The 18,623-nt window shown below is 42.8% G+C and overlaps 1 protein-coding gene across 3 annotated transcripts in view; it reads right to left on the reverse strand.

Annotated features, from left to right (window-relative positions):
- Positions 1–6,976: 6,976 nt before the first annotated feature.
- Positions 6,977–18,623, reverse strand: part of SLC35F1 (solute carrier family 35 member F1) — a 384,542-nt gene continuing 372,895 nt past the window's right edge. For 2 of the 3 annotated variants that reach the window (XM_078054804.1, XM_078054805.1), the window contains exon 8: positions 6,977–8,462. In XM_078054804.1, coding sequence (XP_077910930.1) covers positions 8,238–8,462 — 225 coding nt within the window. In that variant the 3' untranslated portion in view covers positions 6,977–8,237. Of the gene's footprint in view, positions 8,463–14,238; positions 14,484–18,623 lie in introns of those variants that run through there. The other variant, XM_078054806.1, reaches the window with a different exon arrangement.

An 18,623-nucleotide genomic window follows, 5' to 3' on the forward strand; every position in this document is an offset into this window, starting at 1 on the left:
TAGGATCCAGAGTGTTTTAATAAATATGCAGTGTAATATTTAAAAATCTAATTCTATTCTTTTTTTAGAACAAATGTGCTTACAGCCTGGAGACAACATCTGAGATATGACCATTCATGCTCCTCTTCTTGAATGGTTTTAAAAACAAAAGATTAAATATAGTTAAGTTATAAAGAAAAAAAATTTCTTTTTCCTGAAATGCTCCAAGAAGCAGTCATCAAGAATGAACTAGGGTAGAAACACCAAGCCGAGAAGATGGCAGCAAATGTGGAAGACTGCCGTGAAGCTGGGCCAGTCATTTCAGGAAAAGCAGACAGAAATAATATGATCCAAAAAGCAGATGTTAGTACCTTCTCAGTAGAAATAGATGGGACTTACGCTGTCCCCTGTAGAAGATATTCTGCTTTATCATGATAATGTCATTAATAGCATTGCATTATTACATAAAAGTCTGTTTCTTTACAATGTCAAGAATCTAGGGGTGTCTGGCTGGCTCAGTAGAGCATGTGACTCTTGATCTCAGGGTTGTGAGTTCCAGCCCTACGTTGGGCATAGAGATTACTTTAAAATTTTTTTTTTTTTTAAATCAAGAAAAGAGGACTGCATTACAAACAGAGGCAATATATTCAACCAACCATGAGAGAAATAGTAGAAGGGCATTTTCACCAAAACCCCCGGTAATCCAGGAGTAGGAGCTGGTGGCCCCCTAGAAACCACAGGGCTCTAAGAGACTGTGGTCCCAGCATGAAAGCAACATGCACTCCTCAGGGAAGGCAGGGGCAACTTTTGCTTTCAAAATTTCAAAGTTCTATTGTCATGATCTCGTTTGATGACTTTTATTTCCCCACATCCTTGCCTCACAAGGACTACTCAACTGAGCTGTTTGTGTTGCTCCAGTTAGTCAGGAGGAATGTAGAAGCTCCTTCACTTTAGAATCAAGTCTGGTCTTCAGCCAAGGGCAGGTGACTTGTTTCTCAAGGGCAGTAGCCTTCCTAGTGACACTAATCTGCCATAGGTCATCGGAGAATATAGGAGTGACAGCTAGTGAGTGTCTGGAGGTGAGCTGTCTCCCCATAGCAGCAGTGAGCTCCCAACCCGAGGACCCAGCACATACAGATGGACCACTGCAGCTTTCAGGAGCTTGTCTGGTTTTTGAAGTCTCACGGGCAATGCCCATCCCAAAGACCCCCCTTACACTTGAGTTTTGAGTAAGAGTAGCAGAAGAACAATTCCCCATCTGCACATTTGCCTTAACGGATTCACCACGGAAGGGCAAAGGCAATTTACCTCGGGTACCTGCCCTTTTCCTTTTCTCTTTGGGATCGCACTAACAGAGTTGGGTAGAAATAAAGATCCTCTTAAGGACCAGATTGCCTGAGCCCTGAATGGGAAGGATCTGCATTAGCTCTGTGACTCTGGTTTCCAGTGATCGCAAAGCAGCCTCTTCAACTGGGGACTCATACTCTGTGGTGCAACCCGCAGAATTTCGCCAGCGGTGAACAAGGCTATATAGCTTCTCCAGGCTAAAACACCTTTCCTTCAACTAAACCATCCCCACACTTACATGTCAGAAAATGACTTGAGATATTGAACAAAATGACTTTCAATATTCCTTCCAGGTTTCCAATTCTGCGTCTAAGCTTTTGACTAAAATAAAAATGAACTCCATTGTTGTTTGGAAGTCGCGATTATGAGTTGAAAACTAAATGCCAAGTTAAGTCTCAGCCTTCAGCTGTAACACCAAACTCCCCCACATTAAGTTGTCCTCTGTCCCTGAGAATTTTCCTTTTAATTAAAACGCAGCCTGATAGGCAGAATCTTGAGGCGCATAAAGCAGTTATGTGATTCACTCAACCATTTGTATGCATGTGTGACCTATTTAGCTTTTAAAATCCCATTTAATGCCAAAAACTACATTAAAGAATTCAAACAAAAGCTCACAGGGAGTCCCATAATGAGACTGTTTTGATTATTCCAGTGATTAGACCATTTCCTTTCTCTTTGGTAATTTCATTTAGAAAAGTAGTCATTTTAAGAACAAGTAGATTTTCTTTATTGCTTTTCTAGTTTGCTGTGAAACTGGCAAGTGGCCAACCAGCTGTGAAACTGCAATTATTACTATTACTTAAAATTTATCAAACCTCTTCAGGTGCTACAGAAATAATTCTCCGTGTCTACAAAGACAAGGCCAAGAAAGGCATGAACAAGACCCAACCTTGCTAAAACACGACAGAAATAACTTTTGGGGACGCTGTTGGAGAACATGCTGGTGCAGAATTGCTGAAGGGTTCTGATCTACGGCCGCCAGGCAAGGGTTCTTCAGCATCTAGGAAGCTACCGCTCCCTCCCGTGAGGAGTACGCATCCATTCAGGCGTGCATGTATTTGTCTCTGAGCACTTTTTGAAATGTATGGGTGTGTCAGCTTCTAATGTAATTTGCTTCTGAATAATTCTAGCAGTACCACCTCCTTCAGTCTCACGCGCTGCCCTCCGGGAGTAAGAATCCAGGAACAGCCTCGCCATCCTGGGCGGGTGGTCGGCTTCACCCTGATGTTCTACCTCGGCGACATCTAGTGGCAAGACGACAAGGCTATCCGCTGTGCCGCCAACTTCCCACCGTGAGGGACGGGCTGGTGTTACCTCTTAAAGCCAGCGTGAACACACACGATCACATCCGCCTGGTGAAGACTGGGTCCACACCTATTGTCCAGGCATAATTATTAATAGTGTCTGCTTTCACTCTTGGAAGCGTTAACAGATTGGATAATGAATTACACAGCCTACTTAATGCCTTATTGTAGCTCTCCCATCTATTAGGTGACTTAACACATCACTTTGAGGTAATAAGTTCAGGAAGATTACTCCTCATTGTGTAAAGTAATATTTATCTTTATCTATCCTGAAATTATCCTTCAAGCATTATGGGATTGTTTCAAGCTCTAACGCTGAGGCCGGGTGGACAAGCTCATTTGATAGATTTTAGTCTTACCCGCACCAGGCCTTTGTCTATCCAGATGGAAGCCCCTAATTTTCGTCTTTTCCCAGAGACCTGTTCCCTCTGATCATTAGTTTTCCTTGTTAATCAGGCTGCAGTAGTGTTTGGACACGACTTGTCTGGCTGTCTGAGAAGTGACACACAATGGCTAGTCCTTTCAGGCACGGATGTAAGGCCATCTGGTAGGTGCGGGATTTCCCAGCTGTATTATAATTTTTTTGAATTAAACATTTTTGACTGCATAGAGAATAAAGGGCAGAGACACTGCCTAGGTGGCCCATAGCGATCCCTTTGTTTATGCTTGCAGAAAGAAAAAAGACAGAAAAAGAAAAAAAAAAAAGGAAGCAAAAAAGAAAGATCAGTGTACATAATTAAGAAGCAGTGTTATAAATTCAAAAACACTATTTGCAAGTAAAAAAAGAACTTCACTTTGTTGCTTTTTTATCCCAGGGCCAACCTGAAGGGGTAAACATGTTAAGGGTTTATAAAAAACTTCCCAGAAGTGTACATTTAAGTGGACCAGTGATTTATTCCTTTCCAAGAACAGGAATTTTATAGAAAAAAGTACTCAAGTAGCAGAAGAAAAAAAGGGAACATTTTGTAATAGAAATCTTACTCTTGTATTTTCTATTTTGAGTTTAGAAGTTAGATTGCATTAAAAAAAAAAAAAAAAGATGTACAAGTGCCTTCCCTGTGCAAGATGTTTTGCTAGGCCTGAAATGGATCTGGTTTCAGATCCTGTTATTTCAACATTACAATTTGTTTTCCATGGAACATTGAGACAATATAACAAATTACAGCTCTCTTGCTGAATTTTACTTGTTTCTCGTTTTTTCTTCATGCTAATAGTCACAAAAATCATTCAAGTGCTGCCTTATCTTACCTTTGCAAGAACTTCCAAGCATTTAGGAAACCGAGTTTTTTCCCTTAAGAAAATTAGAATTCACTGGGGAGACCAAGTAAACACGTCCTATGCATTTATTGTGTATACCCTTTGGACTCCAATTATTTAGAATTGCTGGACACTTGGACATAGCCTGGGTTGAAGTTCAAATATATTTCATCTTTGATGGAAGAACCTCCTCGATAAAGTGAACAACACATTAGAGAAATCTTCATATTTTTTCAAGGAAAAAACTTTTTTTAAAGCTGAGTCACATTTTTAAGCAAATTCTTAGTGTTAAGTACCTAGGGTTGTACTTATAAAGGTAGATCATAAGGATCTCAACTTATGAATACTCTATAAAGGATCAGTGTGCTGCTATTCCTATTCTCCTGGAAAAAAAAAAATGGGTGTTTTTCCTTTAAAAATATTTTAAATATATAACTCAGGTACACAGTCCTTTTTTTAAATTTTAAAATATTTCATTTTATTTATTTGAGAGAGAGCGCACATGAGCAGGGGGAGGGGCAGAGGGAGAAGCAGACTCCCCACTGACCAGGGAGCCCAACGTGGGGCTCGATCCCAGGACCCCAAGATCATGACCTGAGCCGAAAGCAGACGCTCAACTGTGCCACCCAGGTGTCCCTCAGGTACACAGTCTTTGCAGCTCGTTTAATTTTTGAGGTCCGATTGTGAACACACGTGACAGGAACATGTGAATTTCTATACATCATTCCGAAGTACTGAAGGGGTTGCTGGTGGCTGCAGTCAGCAGGGCAAGGACAATGACAAGATACTGTGTCGGTCCAGAGCAGAAACACAAAACAGTCCTGCTTAATAAATGTTGTGTTCTGGAAGAGCGCTCGTCATTTAAGTCTGGCATTGTGCCAAGGGCAACATACACAGAACTTTCTCCTTTGTAAGACACTGTTTCTTGGGGGGAAATTTATATTGCTCTACATGTGTTTTAAACGTGGGCTTGGAGACTGGAGCCCCAGAGCCTTCTCAAGGGCTCGGTTAAGTAATTAATTTTGCAAATTACAAATGCGCTCCATTTGGCTTTTCAAAGCTACAGCTCTGAGACCAACTGTGCCCTTCCTAATTTGGAAATATTTTCTTTCTGGTTTTCATTTTGACATGGACCCTGCCATCTACTCTCACGGCTATTTCCAGCATCCCATGGGAGCTCCTTTCATGGTTGTCATAGTGCAAACACTCAAGAAAACCAAGAACTCAGTGCTTTCATAAAGCATTTATTTTTATTTGAAAACATTATACAGGCATTACATTGCCACAGCCAGTCCATAGGGGAGCATGCAAATATCAAAAATGGAGTTTGTTCAACTTATCGGTGTAAATCTCCTTTTTGGTTCATATTTTCCACTTGCGGTGTCTGGATTAGTGTGCTTTGTTATGTGGCTTGACAATAGAATCCTACCCATGGGGTAAAATCTGTCCTGGTAGCTAGCTGGGGACTACTAAGTGGTTATAACTCAAAAACAAACCCAAAACAAACAATACTACACGCTTGTCAAAAGGTTAATAGCACAAGTTAGCAATATCTAAACTAAACATTGACACATTTTCATGGGACACAGTGGTGCAAATTTTTCCACTGCTTGGTCTACCTGCTTGAGTATTTCAGAGTCTGGAGCCGTGGGAAGGTGTGAAGTTGTGACCAAGGCAAGTGCTGTCCCCAGGGCACGTTTTCATGGAGGAAGCTGAGAACCAGCACTGATCGCTAGCGGGGAGGCGGGGTGGGGGGGAGGCGCTGTGGTTTGCTTACCCAATCCAATTCTATACAAGCTGCTAAAGTCTCACTTGTGTGGGGTGGGGGTGGGGGGTGGCAAAAAGCTGAAATTTTTGCTGGTGTCTATTGAGGCTGTGAGATTTCAGAAATGAAAACGGCTAGAGTTAATGTTGTCCTACTCCCGCTTCCCACCCCGCTCCCGAAGGACCAGTGTTTTTACACAGAGAAGAGTTTGTTCTTTGCTATTTTCTTTTTTGTCCGAAGGGTCAATCTGGAACTCCTGATCTCAGACGGTGCAATATGTTATCAGCCTTTCTAACTGGAGACGAACCAACACAGTGAAGGACTCCAGTGACATGAAACTCGTTGTGCATGAGAACACTGGATGGTAAAGGGTTTACAGTGAGTTCACCTTAACATTCACACTTGGTTTCCATACAAGGGAGTCAATTAAAATATCCTAGAAAATAATCCAGATGGCTACTTTTCGCCATCCGTTGATTGCAAACCTTTTTGAAATTTAAATTTTAAAAAACTTCCCAGTCCACTGAGTTGACTTGGAATAGCTTCATCCACTTATTTCTCATAAGACTTTACTAAGTGTCTACAAATTAGTGTCATAAAAATGAATAAAAAAGACTAAAACATTTGGCTTTAAAATAAATACTAAAAATGCAATAAATCAAGCAAATTATGCCAACCGAAGGAATGTAAACACAAAAATAAAACCACAGTCTTTAAAGGTCTTCAGATCTGAATGGACAAAATATTCAGAGAAAGGTATTTAATTGGTTTAAAAGGTAGCAGAGAGCAGACGCTGGCAAGTTGTTTTGACACTGATTTCTTTTTTCTCCAAAAATACAACATATTTCTGGGGGAGCTGAACAGAGATGACCATACACTCTGCACATCCGAGGAGGTAATTCTTCTTCGCCACTTCCAGGGGCAGGACTGCACCCCCGGGGGTAGAAGGCAGACAGAAGGGCCACCTGCTGCTGACCAGCCAGCAGGGGACGCGTTCGCCTACCCAGGATTTAGGCCTTGTGCAGGCTCTATGGGAATCCTGACGGGGCTGCAATCTGTCCTACTTTACACGGACCCCTCTGGTGATTTGTTTTGTTTGCTTAAGATGTATTGATCTGAATTGCCCACAGTTTCATAAGCATTTATTTTTCCTTAACAAACCCTGTACTCCATCACGGATCTTTTTGCATGGTATTGAAGCCGGCCAAACTTAAAGACTATTTCACATACTGACACATAAAATCTATTCCAAATCGTAGAGGTCTGTGGTGCTTCTTGATTTTGTGTGTTTGTGTGTGTTTGAAAAAAAGAGTTACTTTAAGGGCAACGAAATTAGACTAGTGACATATCCCTCAAAGCCTTATCAGGACCCTGCAATGTTCTCTGTATCCCTAAGAATAGGGTGTTGATATATTCTGCTATTGAGGGGATGCCAAATATGACCAAGATGCCACACTTTTTCATTCACGACATCTTTATCACTACCAAGTGGTCAGATCAATCAAGCCATTGTCAGAGACTGCTCCACATCAGCACGTTGACTTTGTTGGGGGCCACCCAACCAATGATACTCCACAGTGAGGGTGATTTCCATGCTGGTGTATCTTAACAAGGGTGGCACACAATTGAAGAGGGCAGAGGGCCATGGCTTTTTCCAATGACTTGAGTAATTTCCATAGTATCACTAAAGAAATCTAGGAATTAAAGGTAAAATCAAATAAATTTTTGGAAGAGAGGATATAGGGAGGGGCAGAAAGATTTAATATATTTAATATATATATATATATTACCCTAAACACACATGATATTATTATTCCTGGGGTTTCCTATAAGCCACGGAAATGAAAGGTTCCTTATCCTATTATTATAGGGACTTCATTAGCAGAATCACATGGTACAACAGAAAGGCAATGGCCCGGAGTAATCAGAGATTGAAATATAAAAAAGCTCAAGTGTTTGTTTTATATCTATTCCTAGAATAGAGAATTATATGGTCAGTTGCCCCTCCCCACAAGGGTGACAGCACAAAATACTTATTGAGCAGGCAATCCAACAGGTAACAGAGGAAACCATCAGCCACCAGGCCCCTAGGCTAAGGAAACTTCTCAGGGTGGAGCTCCTGTGGAATGCAGCACTCATAGAGACTGTGCAAAAAAATAAAGTGTGATTCTTAAAAAGTGACTTGCCATAGAAAAGTGGGATTTATGTTAACTACATGTGGGTCTGGCAATAGTTCTCATCAGGAGTACAAAACATCCTCCTGAAAGTTAGTGTAATAACAGTAACAATAATAATACAAATAATAATAATACTTGCTTTTAATTCAAAAGTTTTCACAGTAATTGATGCGGGAGGGTTGTGATCGGGACACACACTAGCTGGGCGTCTCTCTAAGTCAGGTGGCGCGGAGGCCGTCACTCCAGGGATGTTTAGCTTGTGCCTCTTACAGGCTTTCAGATTTGCTACCTTGCAGTCCACCTGCGTAAACCGCACCTAATAAATACCTTTCTCTATGTACAATACAGAGATGAAGGGTGAACAACGTGGCCACGGAGGTGACTTCAGTGGGCGGGGCGGGCCTCATCTTAGGCCACACGGACGTGGGGCTCCTCTTCGGTCTCCTGGCCCAGGCTGGTGTAGGTGACCGAGGGCTCCACCTGAGCTGTGGCCGGTAAGTCCACGGCGGGGCCCGAAGGATTGCGGAACTGCTTGTACACTCGGGGGTCCTGGGCTATGTATGTGGAGGTGGAGGAGTAGAGCACCAGCCCGATGAGGATGGTGAAGAAAGACAGGAGATACAGGCCTGAAAACTGAAGAATACGACAGCAAAGTCATTTAGCGGTCGGAGCAGAGCGGCTCCCCCGAGAACAGGCACCGAGGGACCGGAGCAGAGCAGCTCCCAGCGGAGCGGGCGGCGAGCCGAGCCGGCCAAAGCTCTTGACGGGAAGTGACCGTTCTCTTCCTAAACGGCCTCGGCCTTATTGATTCTCCTTATCTGTTTCCTCAGCTCTGTGGTGAACACAGAAAACACTTAGCTAATTGTCCCTGAAGTGCCAGTCTGAGGACCTGCTGTGGGAGGGCTAGTTAAGCACAAATTAAAATACGTCCCAAGTTAAAAGCCAAAAAAAAAAAAAAGTCTCCAATATCACTCAACAAAGAGTTGGTTGTTATTGGCTTCATTAAACCCAGAAGAAATACAAATGTTCCATTTAAGACGGTGATGAAGCCATGGACACACCTAACCGTGCCCTGACGCGGCTGCATTGGGCACTCTTGTGTCTTCATCCGATTCAGACACTGTCTGTGTTCCCCGTAGGAACTCTTACCGCCTTTTGTAACTATCTTTGCAAGAATAGATTATCCTTGGATCGAAAAAAAATAGTCTAACATTCCATTCTGGCTCCACTAATCTGGTAACAACCAAACAGAGCTGTCTATGTAGCATTCTGCTTCCTAAAGTATTTGCTTGACAATTTATAGAGATTTGCTGGGGCAGGGGGGGAGAAAATATGGGTTTAAACACGTGCCTATGAATTTATGTATGTTTTTGAAAAACTACAACTTCTGGACCTTCTTGAGTAGTTACCCTGGAAGTTGTTCCTTGAGTAATTACTGGGCGGGAGGGTGACGGCGGGGGTGGGGGTAAGGTAACAACACAAGTGTTGCCATTTCTATTTCATTCATTCGTTCATTCATTCATTTGTTCACTCATTCAATGAATAGTTTCCTGTATGCCCTTCTATAGCAAACATGGAACTATATACTGGGGACAGAGGAATGAGAACATATGGTCGAGGGCTTAATCATCTCCGTGGAGAGACAGAGGTACAGGTAGACAAAATACAATGCACTCGGGAATGCCAAATCTCATTTCAGTCCAGAGCTGTTGTCCCAGTCTTGACCACATGCTGCATCCCTGGGCAGACAGAAGACCAATTTGATTGGATTTTCCTATTTCATTTTTCATGCTCCTACTTTAAGAGAACTAAAAACTGCTAAAAAGACAAGAATTAGTTGGAAGCTGGAAGAAGAACAGGAAGAGGATCCAGAGAGTTTATAAAGTAAGTGGCAAGGCTATAAGAGTTCAAAGACAGCTACAGCAGAGAAGACATCCCTGAGGGGAAGAGCCCCTGCTACAGTGGTGTTTTTTCTTTTTCTTCCTTCTTTGCCTCCTCCCTGCTACTGTCCCTCCTCTCCCTCTTCCCCTTCTCCGCCTTCTCCTCCTCCGTTTCTCTCTCTTCAGCAGCAGCAAGGTAGCTAAGACTAAAGACCATTTTCCGATTTTCTTTCTAGATCATTCCTCACCCTTTCAATCCTTTATTCTTCATATTCAAACCATGTGATACTCTTTCCTCAGGTGGATTTATAGACTAGATTCGGCTTCTAACAGCTTCACTTGAATAACCTGAAACAACCAATTCAGTTTTTCCCAGTGAAAAGAAGTGTGTTTTATTCTGTGGCTCATGAATTTGTTGGTAAAATGAAATGCGAGGAAAAGACCACTCAGAACTGTTGCGGGTGATGTCAGAAAACCGATTTACCCCTCCCCTCCTTCCTGAAATTCTACATTCGAGAGCTGCAGTCTTTACCTGAAACTCCAGTGAACGAAATAGGTTTGTTCCCAACACTGTAATCATTTCAAATATCCTGTTAATAACTTTCATTTTCAAGCTCCACGGACGGGTCCCTGGTGTCAGGTGAAGAGCGTTGCCGGTCTCAGGTGGGAGCTGGTTCCTGCTGCAGCAGCTGGAGGCGGGGAGACTCCGAACTGTCTTCCGACCACACGCTGGATTCAAACCCTAGCTCCCCTACTTTCTAGCTGTCATTTTGGACAAGTATGCTAACCTGCTCAGGTCCAAGTTTCCTCATCAGTGAAGTGAGGCTAATAATTGTTACCTATACACAGGTAGCCATATAGAGAGGGGCTGTAAAGATTAAACTTGATAAAGCATGTAAAGCACTTACTCGTTGCCTACCTTGCAACAAGCATTCAATTCATTTCACCTTTGTTGTCATGATTACTGTTTTGTCGTTATTGTCTATAGCATTATCTTATAATGAGTAGTCATGTATGTAACACTCTTACGTAATCATTGATTAAATTGCCTTTCTCCCTGAACTACGGGACTGACTGTGTCTTTCTTGATCAGTGTCAAGTGCAGAGGCTGGCATAGTGTCAACATCTACTAAGTGTTCTTTGTTCTTTGTACTTTGAATAAATGAATGAATCTAGTTACAGAGAAGTTTCAGATTAAAGAAACAAAAGGTAAAAAGTCAGCCTGCACCAGTGGCGTACTTTAAATTTTTTAGCCTTAAACCTGAGGCTAAAAAGATAATCATAGAGATTATCTATAAGATAATCCAGTGTCATCTCTCATAGATACAATGGCAAACAAAAACTCGTTGAAAGGGAAGTCAGAGTATTGACCCTCAATCATTAACTTCAAAAGTCATCTTCAAACCTGGGGTCAGTCAGAGGAGAACGGTAAGACATCGAAGTGGGAGGGACGATACAAGAGTCTGGGTCGAAGATGGGGGCTACTGATCAGTGGACTGGCACAGGATGTTTCATAAACTCGGATGGACAGGACTTGGCAATACGGGGGGAGGGACAGGAAAGGATCTCATGTGGGGTATCCCGCAAGAGGGATGTGAATTCCTCTCAATTTCTGGTTTCAGTTCCCATGGTCTGACTTGATCAAGATGACAAATATTTTAAAATTCATCTCTGTAAAGCTAATACCTTTGCCATTGTATGAACAAAAACCTGAATCATCCCTTTTTTGGACATAGAACCATCAAGTTGAATGATACATCCACTACCCAGTGTTCTCCTGGGACATAGCTCCAGAATGACAGCACATACTTTACTTCCAATAAATTTCCATTTAATTCATGCAGAATTCATTCTAACATTGTTCAAAATATAGATAGCATGGGATTTTATATGACAGAGGCACCTTGGAAGTCACCCAATAGTTTTTATTCATAGATAGTAGACAAAGTCTTATGTAGCACACAAGCCAAAAGGGAACAGAAAGACATGAATTATGATTAATCCGGATAAATAATAACAGAAAGGTTTGATTTTCTTTTCCTCTTTTTGGATTGACAGAAAAAAGAAAATTGAATCAGGATCTCAAATAGGATGCTGCACTTAGCCTGATAGAGCATTCTTTAAAAAACAAATGAAGGGGGGCGGGGAATTGGAGGGGGAGATGAACCATGAGAGACCATGGACTCTGAGAAACAAACTGAGGGTTCTAGAGGGGAGGGGGGTGGGAGGATGGGTTAGCCTGGTGATGGGTATTAAAGAGGGCACGTTCTGCATGGAGCACTGGGTGTTATACGCAAACAATGAATCATGGAACACTACATCAAAAACTAATGATGTAATGTATGGTGACTAACATAACATAATAAAATAAAATTTAAAAAAAATTCTGTATATCCTAGGCTGCTCAACTCATTTAGTGCAAAGAAATACTCATGCTTAGTTGCCTAAGCAAAGAACAAGGAGTGCCCTGGGCACTAGAGGAGGTCTGAAAGCCATGTCCGAGTTACACATGAGGCAAGGTTCAGGTGGAGGCTTGCTGTCCCCATTGAAGAGCACAGGCTGCTGCCGGAAGTGTACTCTGCACCCCCAGTCAGCTGTAGTCCATCAGAAGACACTTTACGTTCTGTGCTGTGGACACACTCTGACCTGCGTTTATCCCACCTGGAACTTTGAGAAGCTGAGAAAGTTTGCGCCGGCATTAACACCACCGTGCTGCACACAATGTTTACTTTGCTGCGGTCTTTTTCCATCCTGATGGGTCTTCTATGCTGACAAGGTTAGAAAGCACTCATGGCACATAATGAGAATGCTTGTGTGTTGCTTAAAGCAATATGCCTGGGACACGAGCCATTGTCCAGAAGGGGGTGGCTAGGCTGACGATAAGATTGTACAAAGTTCCTCAACCTCCAGCTAGGGATTAAACCTAGCTCTAGCCAGCTGGCATCTCAATATGATTACTATTTAGCTAACGGGACATTCAGCACATCAGTTAAGGACAGAACATATTTTCATTTTGGCTTTGGTACTGAACATCTAAGCAGAGTTTTAATAAACTAATGACTTTAGTGAGTCTTAAGCCTATCCCAGTGGAAAACCACATGATTTGAAAGCCATTTCAAAGTACATTTATAAGGAAACCAACTAGAATAGGTAAGGAAGAGGGCAATTTTCAAGGGCATCTTTCCTTTTTTAGCTTGACCAAAAAGGTGGCAGGGGTGAACAGAGAAGAACGTGGGCAATCCTCAGAAAGGCGTAAGGGTTTGAGGATGAAGTGACTTTGGGTTAAAGCTCTGCTTTTACTCAATTTATGTCCCAACCACTTCTATATGATGGGCCTGCTTTTTCCTTCTTTCCTGGGGAGTGCACTCTTGGTGCATGCTTCTGTATAATACGGTTTTTCTAAGACTCCTGATGTTGGGTTCTGGTCATTTTTGCTCAGTGACTGCACTGGGGCCTATTAATGATCAGAACGAATTTTTATTTAATACGTAACGCCAAGTTAAAAGACTCTTTTAGCTCTTAAAGGGAGATATATGGCAGTTCTATCTCCAGAAAAAAAACAGAGTCAATGGAAAAAAGAAACTATGTCGCTTGTGATATGTAGAAGAAAGAGCTGGGAAGAAAGGGAAGAAGAGTAGCTGGTGAGGAAGAAAGGGAAAAGAGTAGCTGGTGAGGTTTCCTGGGAAACTGGGGTACAGGGGAATGAGATTTAGGTAAAGCTCCTGGAGTTATCTGACAAAAAAGGAGAGATTTAAATTTAGATCCAATTTCCATCTAACTTGGAGAGCCAAGGACCTCAGAGAAAATGCAACTGGAAGGAGGGAGAAAATAAGGTCAAATTAGAAAGAAAAAGAGATACAGGTAAAGAAAGTTCCTCAATAGTCAGGAGGAAAGGGGACTGCATAGCTGGATATCCAGAAAAGGAATAATTCTCTAAATTAACCACCCAGCATGTAATCTTTCTCTCCCCATCTCTCTTTTTGTGTACACACACACGCACACGCACACGCACGCACACGCACGCACACCTGTGAACCACGACTGCTGATCTGATAGGACCTGCTTTCTGAACTTGAGAGAAGCTGAGTGGGTGACAGAACACTATCCCTGAAGCCTTCTCACGTGTGGTAGGTGAGCAGAGGACAACATTTTCAAAGCCTCATGTGTTCCCAAGGCTATCTGTAAAGTGTGGAGGAAGGAAACAGCAGTATCTCAGGCCATGCCTCATCTTGAAGGCATTATCGCTAAAACGTAAAAAGACAGGTCTTGCCCCAGCAAAGGGGCTCTATTGGATGCAAGGCGGCTGCTGAAAGAGGCGTTCCATTTGGAAACTTGATAATGGTAATCGTTGAAAGTGGTTTTTGCACTGCATCAGGAAGCTGCTTAGAAATGAATTCAAGGACATTTCTAAGTGTTCTTACACATGGCTTTTCACACACACAAAGGAAAACAAAGGATATGTGGCTACTATAATGATTTCCTTTCTCGTTCTTATTCGTTTATTCTTTTAAACAGACACAGATGTAACTAAACCTTTCCACATTTTTGACTCTTTGGCAGAAAATACCTAGAAGGGTAGAGGCTGGGAATTTGCAAACTTAGCAGTTGCTTCAAAGGTCAATGCAACCATGGGTAAGTAGAACAATAAAGGGCGGTGACTGGTCATTCCCAAGGTCAGACGGCACAGACCTCACAGGAATGTGAGGTTCAAAAGCTGTCGGGAACAATTTCCATGCAGGGAGACTGGTCTGGCAATTTCAGTAGCAAGTTATGCCTGGGAAAAATTAGACTTTTAATTAAGTTTGTGAAAACTCTCCTGAATGATCTACAATGTAAAATAGTGTACTTTCCCTTATGCTTCCATACTCTGTGATATAAATTGCACACATAAAGATAAATCAATTGGCACATCTAACCATGATTTCTAGACTGAGAACAAATAAATAAACCCATTCTGTTCCCAACAGAAAACCAGGTCATGCAGTTTGGAGGTCCTCGGTACCATAGTAATTTAAAGACTCATCAGGGACTAAGTAATGCAAAATGCCAGTTAAGAGTGAATCAATTAAGTATAATGCTGCCATAGTGGAGTTTTTAAATCCAAATATTATGGGTTGATAAAACTGGCTTTTATAACTAAAAGGGGAACCCAAGAATTTGAGATGTGAATTGAAGAGTGAACCCTTTGGGCAACAACCAATCTGCCGAGTGTCCTGGGGTAGAAGGGAGAGAGGCCAGCTCACCAGCGACAACTCATCCCTCAGCAGCTGGGCTGTCTCAGCGGGCTGTGGACCACACCTTGAGCTTGGGAGCGCAATGGTGCGGAGCAGAACCAGGGGAGGCTGGTCCCTGCCGGGCAGGCTGTAAGCCACGGTCTGCTTGGGATTCCGGGAGGAGAGGCTCTCCCCAGGTCCTGATCTGTTGCTGCTGGGTTGGAGCCAATTGCTATTCAGGGCAAGACAACGAGACAGACTTGGCTCCACAGAAATGCCAACATAAACAAGTTGCTGCTTGACCTCCTAAATTTGGCTCTGCACTAAACTAACAAAATCATTTTTATTATTATTAAGAGTATTACAAATGCAAAAGTTTGGCTCCTGAGTTTACTGAGCTGGAAATAAATGGCCTGGAGAGGCCAGAGCTTTTTCAAATTCTTCTGAACTGCCTTATTGTTGTTCTGTCTCCTACTCTTGCCTCCTTGTATTTCTTCTCATCCCCCTCCCCACTCCCCCCCACCCCCGCTTTTTTTAGGAAAAAAGAAAAGGGCTAAATCTCTCTGGCTAAATATTGCAATATTTCTTTCTTCTAAGTCATAAGTCACAGCATGGGGAAATGCCAAATGTGAGCATGGCACACCACCTACCGACAAACACCAAAATCGGTTGTCTTCAGAGACCAACAGTACTGACCCCAATCCCTCCCTCTCTGTTCTTTCTCCAAAGGAGATAGAAAGTAATCCCAAATCCATGCTTGTCTCATCAAGACAGAAAATAAATCAATGAGTGCCTCAGTCAAAATGCCACGTGGTCTCTCTAGCTGTATCAGCAAACCGACGAATTGCAAAGATTTAAATACTCAGAGAACAACTTTATCCTCCAAAGAGCATGTTGTTCAGGAGAGAAGCAGCGAACAGGAGGGCCCCGACACCGTCGCAGGGCGAGGCCGGACCCCCCACTGCAATCCCAGTTTGGTTTACGAGGCCTTCTGTTTGATTTGCAAAACCAATTCATCTGGCAGTATAATCCGCGCAGCCGATCACCCCCAAGGACAATGAGGGTTCTTTTATGGGCAAATATCTTCCCCTGTGAGTAATTTCACACATGAGTACGGGAACGGGGAGCTAAAAATGGATTTCTGACCTTATCTTTTATATGACAAACAGACATTTTCACTTGGGTTGATGAAGTGATAGAACTCCTCATTCATGCAGATTTCTATTCTGCGCAGTCCGGTAAAAGCCCAGAACAGCCAAGCCAGGAGTGGAAGAAATGGGGCCTACTCTGTGGGAGTGTTTAATTACAGCTCAGTTACAACAAAGGCCATCAGATGGCTCATTTATGTCACCTTTCCGTGCTTCCTTCTTATCACTTGCCAAAAAAGGATTACATTTGCGTATGAGGGACACTGAGAGTGGCCTTCACTCCCACGTCGGGACTCTTGCATCATCAATCTATTTTCCCTCCACACGACACCGAGGTGCATACTGGGCTGCCGTGATTTTGCAGGAGACTGAATGTTAAAGCCAGTGAATGGTATTTAGTCTATAGATGTGGTAGTGTTGCGGCTCAACTTAAAGAATTCCTGTTCCTTTACACTGGAATCGAGAGGCGGAAGTGGGTGTGGCACCACGTCCTATTTCCCCCAGTGACCCACTAGTAAAATTTTTGTTTCCTGTTAATGTATTGCTCTGCGGATCTAAAAGTCTTAGTTCCAAAGGGAGGAATGTTTCAGGGCTGCCTGGATGGCTCAGTTGGTTAAGCTTCTCTTGATTTCGGCTCAGGTCATGATCTCAGGGTTGCGGGATCAAGCCGTGCATCAGGCTCTGCTCTTCATGCAGAGTCTGCTTGAGATTCTCTCTCTCCCTCTCCCCACTCACTCTTGAGTGTGGGCACTCTCTCTTTCTCAAATAAATAAAATCTTAAAAAACAAAAACAAAAGGAGGAATTTTTCTACCAGGAGACACAACAATGATTCCACTGAACTGAAAGTGAAGATTGCCACTCAGTTGCTTTTGGCTGGTGCTTCTCAATTAACAAAGAAGGGAGTTCTTGTCACTGTGCTGGCTGGGGTGATTGATTGGGCTCCTACTTCATGATGGAGGTAAAGGATAACAGGTCTGGAATACAGGAGATCCCCAGGCATTCCTTAGTATGACCATGCTCTATGACTATAGTCAATGGGAAATGTCAACAACCCAATCCAGGCAGAACTACTAATAGCTCAGACCCTTTAGGAATGAAGATTGGGTCACCCCACCCCGCCCTGCCCCATCCCTCCTAGAGACAGAGTGTGTATGTGTGTGTGTGTGTGTACATACACACACACACATATATACATGAAACATATATGTATGAGACTTGGTGCAGTGCTTGGCACATAGAAAATGTTCAACAAATGTCGGCTATTTTTAGCTTTACATCACAAAGAGTAAATGCTAAAGCATGGAGAGATTTGAAAACTTTCCTTAATAGTTCTTTCTGAAAAGTTCAGCATGAATCAAACTCAACTGCAAATGCATTTATAGAATTGGCCACTTAAAAGAAGAGCACAGCAATCAATCCATCCGGAGCAGAAGGCTTTTTTGTCAATGCAAATAACAGACCCCTGGTTTATAGTTTGAACTTATTTTTATGTCGAGTTTCCTTACCATGATGCATGATTATGTAAGTCACAGGAATCCTCTTAAGTTTTTATTCTGCTTTACTTATTAATTTAGAGCAACTACTCCCCGGCAGCACAAAACATCTTTGAGAATCCATGAATATAGTTAAGTTTAGCAATGCATTTTCTTCCTCGGCTGAAAAGTGACCACCCCCCCCCCCCGAAATACATCCATATCTGAATACCTGGAACTCTTGAATGTTAATTATTTCATTTGAAAAAGGGTCTTTGCAGATAAGATTAAGTTAAACATTTGAGATGACAGATTATCCTGGGTGCTATAGACTGAATTGGGTCTACCCCACCCCCAAATATGTATTTTGAAGCTGTGACCCCCAATGTATCTTATATTTAAGATGGGGCCTCCCTGGAAGTGATTAAGGTGAAATGAGGTCATAAAGGTGGATCAATGTCCTCATGCGACCCCAGAGCTCTGTCTGCCACGTCCCCCACCTCTGTACACACACAGAGAAAAGGCTGTGAGGACACAGTGAGAAGGTAGCCATCTGCAGGCCAGGAAGAGAGCTCTTACCAGAAACTGAACCCTGCTGGACTCTGATCTGGGACTTCTAGCCTCCAGGTGTGAGAAATAAATTTCTGCTGTTTAAGCCACCCAGCTTGTGGTATTTTGATATGGTAGCCTGAGCACAGACTAATATACTTAGGTTCAGGTGGGCCCTAAATGCAATCACATGTATCTTATTAGAGGGAGGCAGAGGGAGATGGTAGACACATACAGAAGAAGGGTATGTGAAGATGGAGCAGAGGGAGATTTGAAGATGCTCTGCTTAAGGACTGGAGCGATACACGAGCCATAAGTCAAGGAATGCTGGCAGCTACAGCAGCTGGAAGAGGCCAGGAACAGATTCTCCCTGAGAGACTCTGCATGAAGAAGCATGGCTCTGCTGAATTCTGGCCTGGTACATGGTACATGCTGGATAGCTAGGTTGTGGAGGCATACCCTGAATGCCTCTGTTAATCACTATCTTGAAAATGTAGAGATCTTGTCCTCCTTCTGTATTCCCATCAGGCA

This window comes from Halichoerus grypus, chromosome 9 (genome assembly GCF_964656455.1).
Source record: "Halichoerus grypus chromosome 9, mHalGry1.hap1.1, whole genome shotgun sequence".
NCBI lineage: Eukaryota > Metazoa > Chordata > Mammalia > Carnivora > Phocidae > Halichoerus > Halichoerus grypus.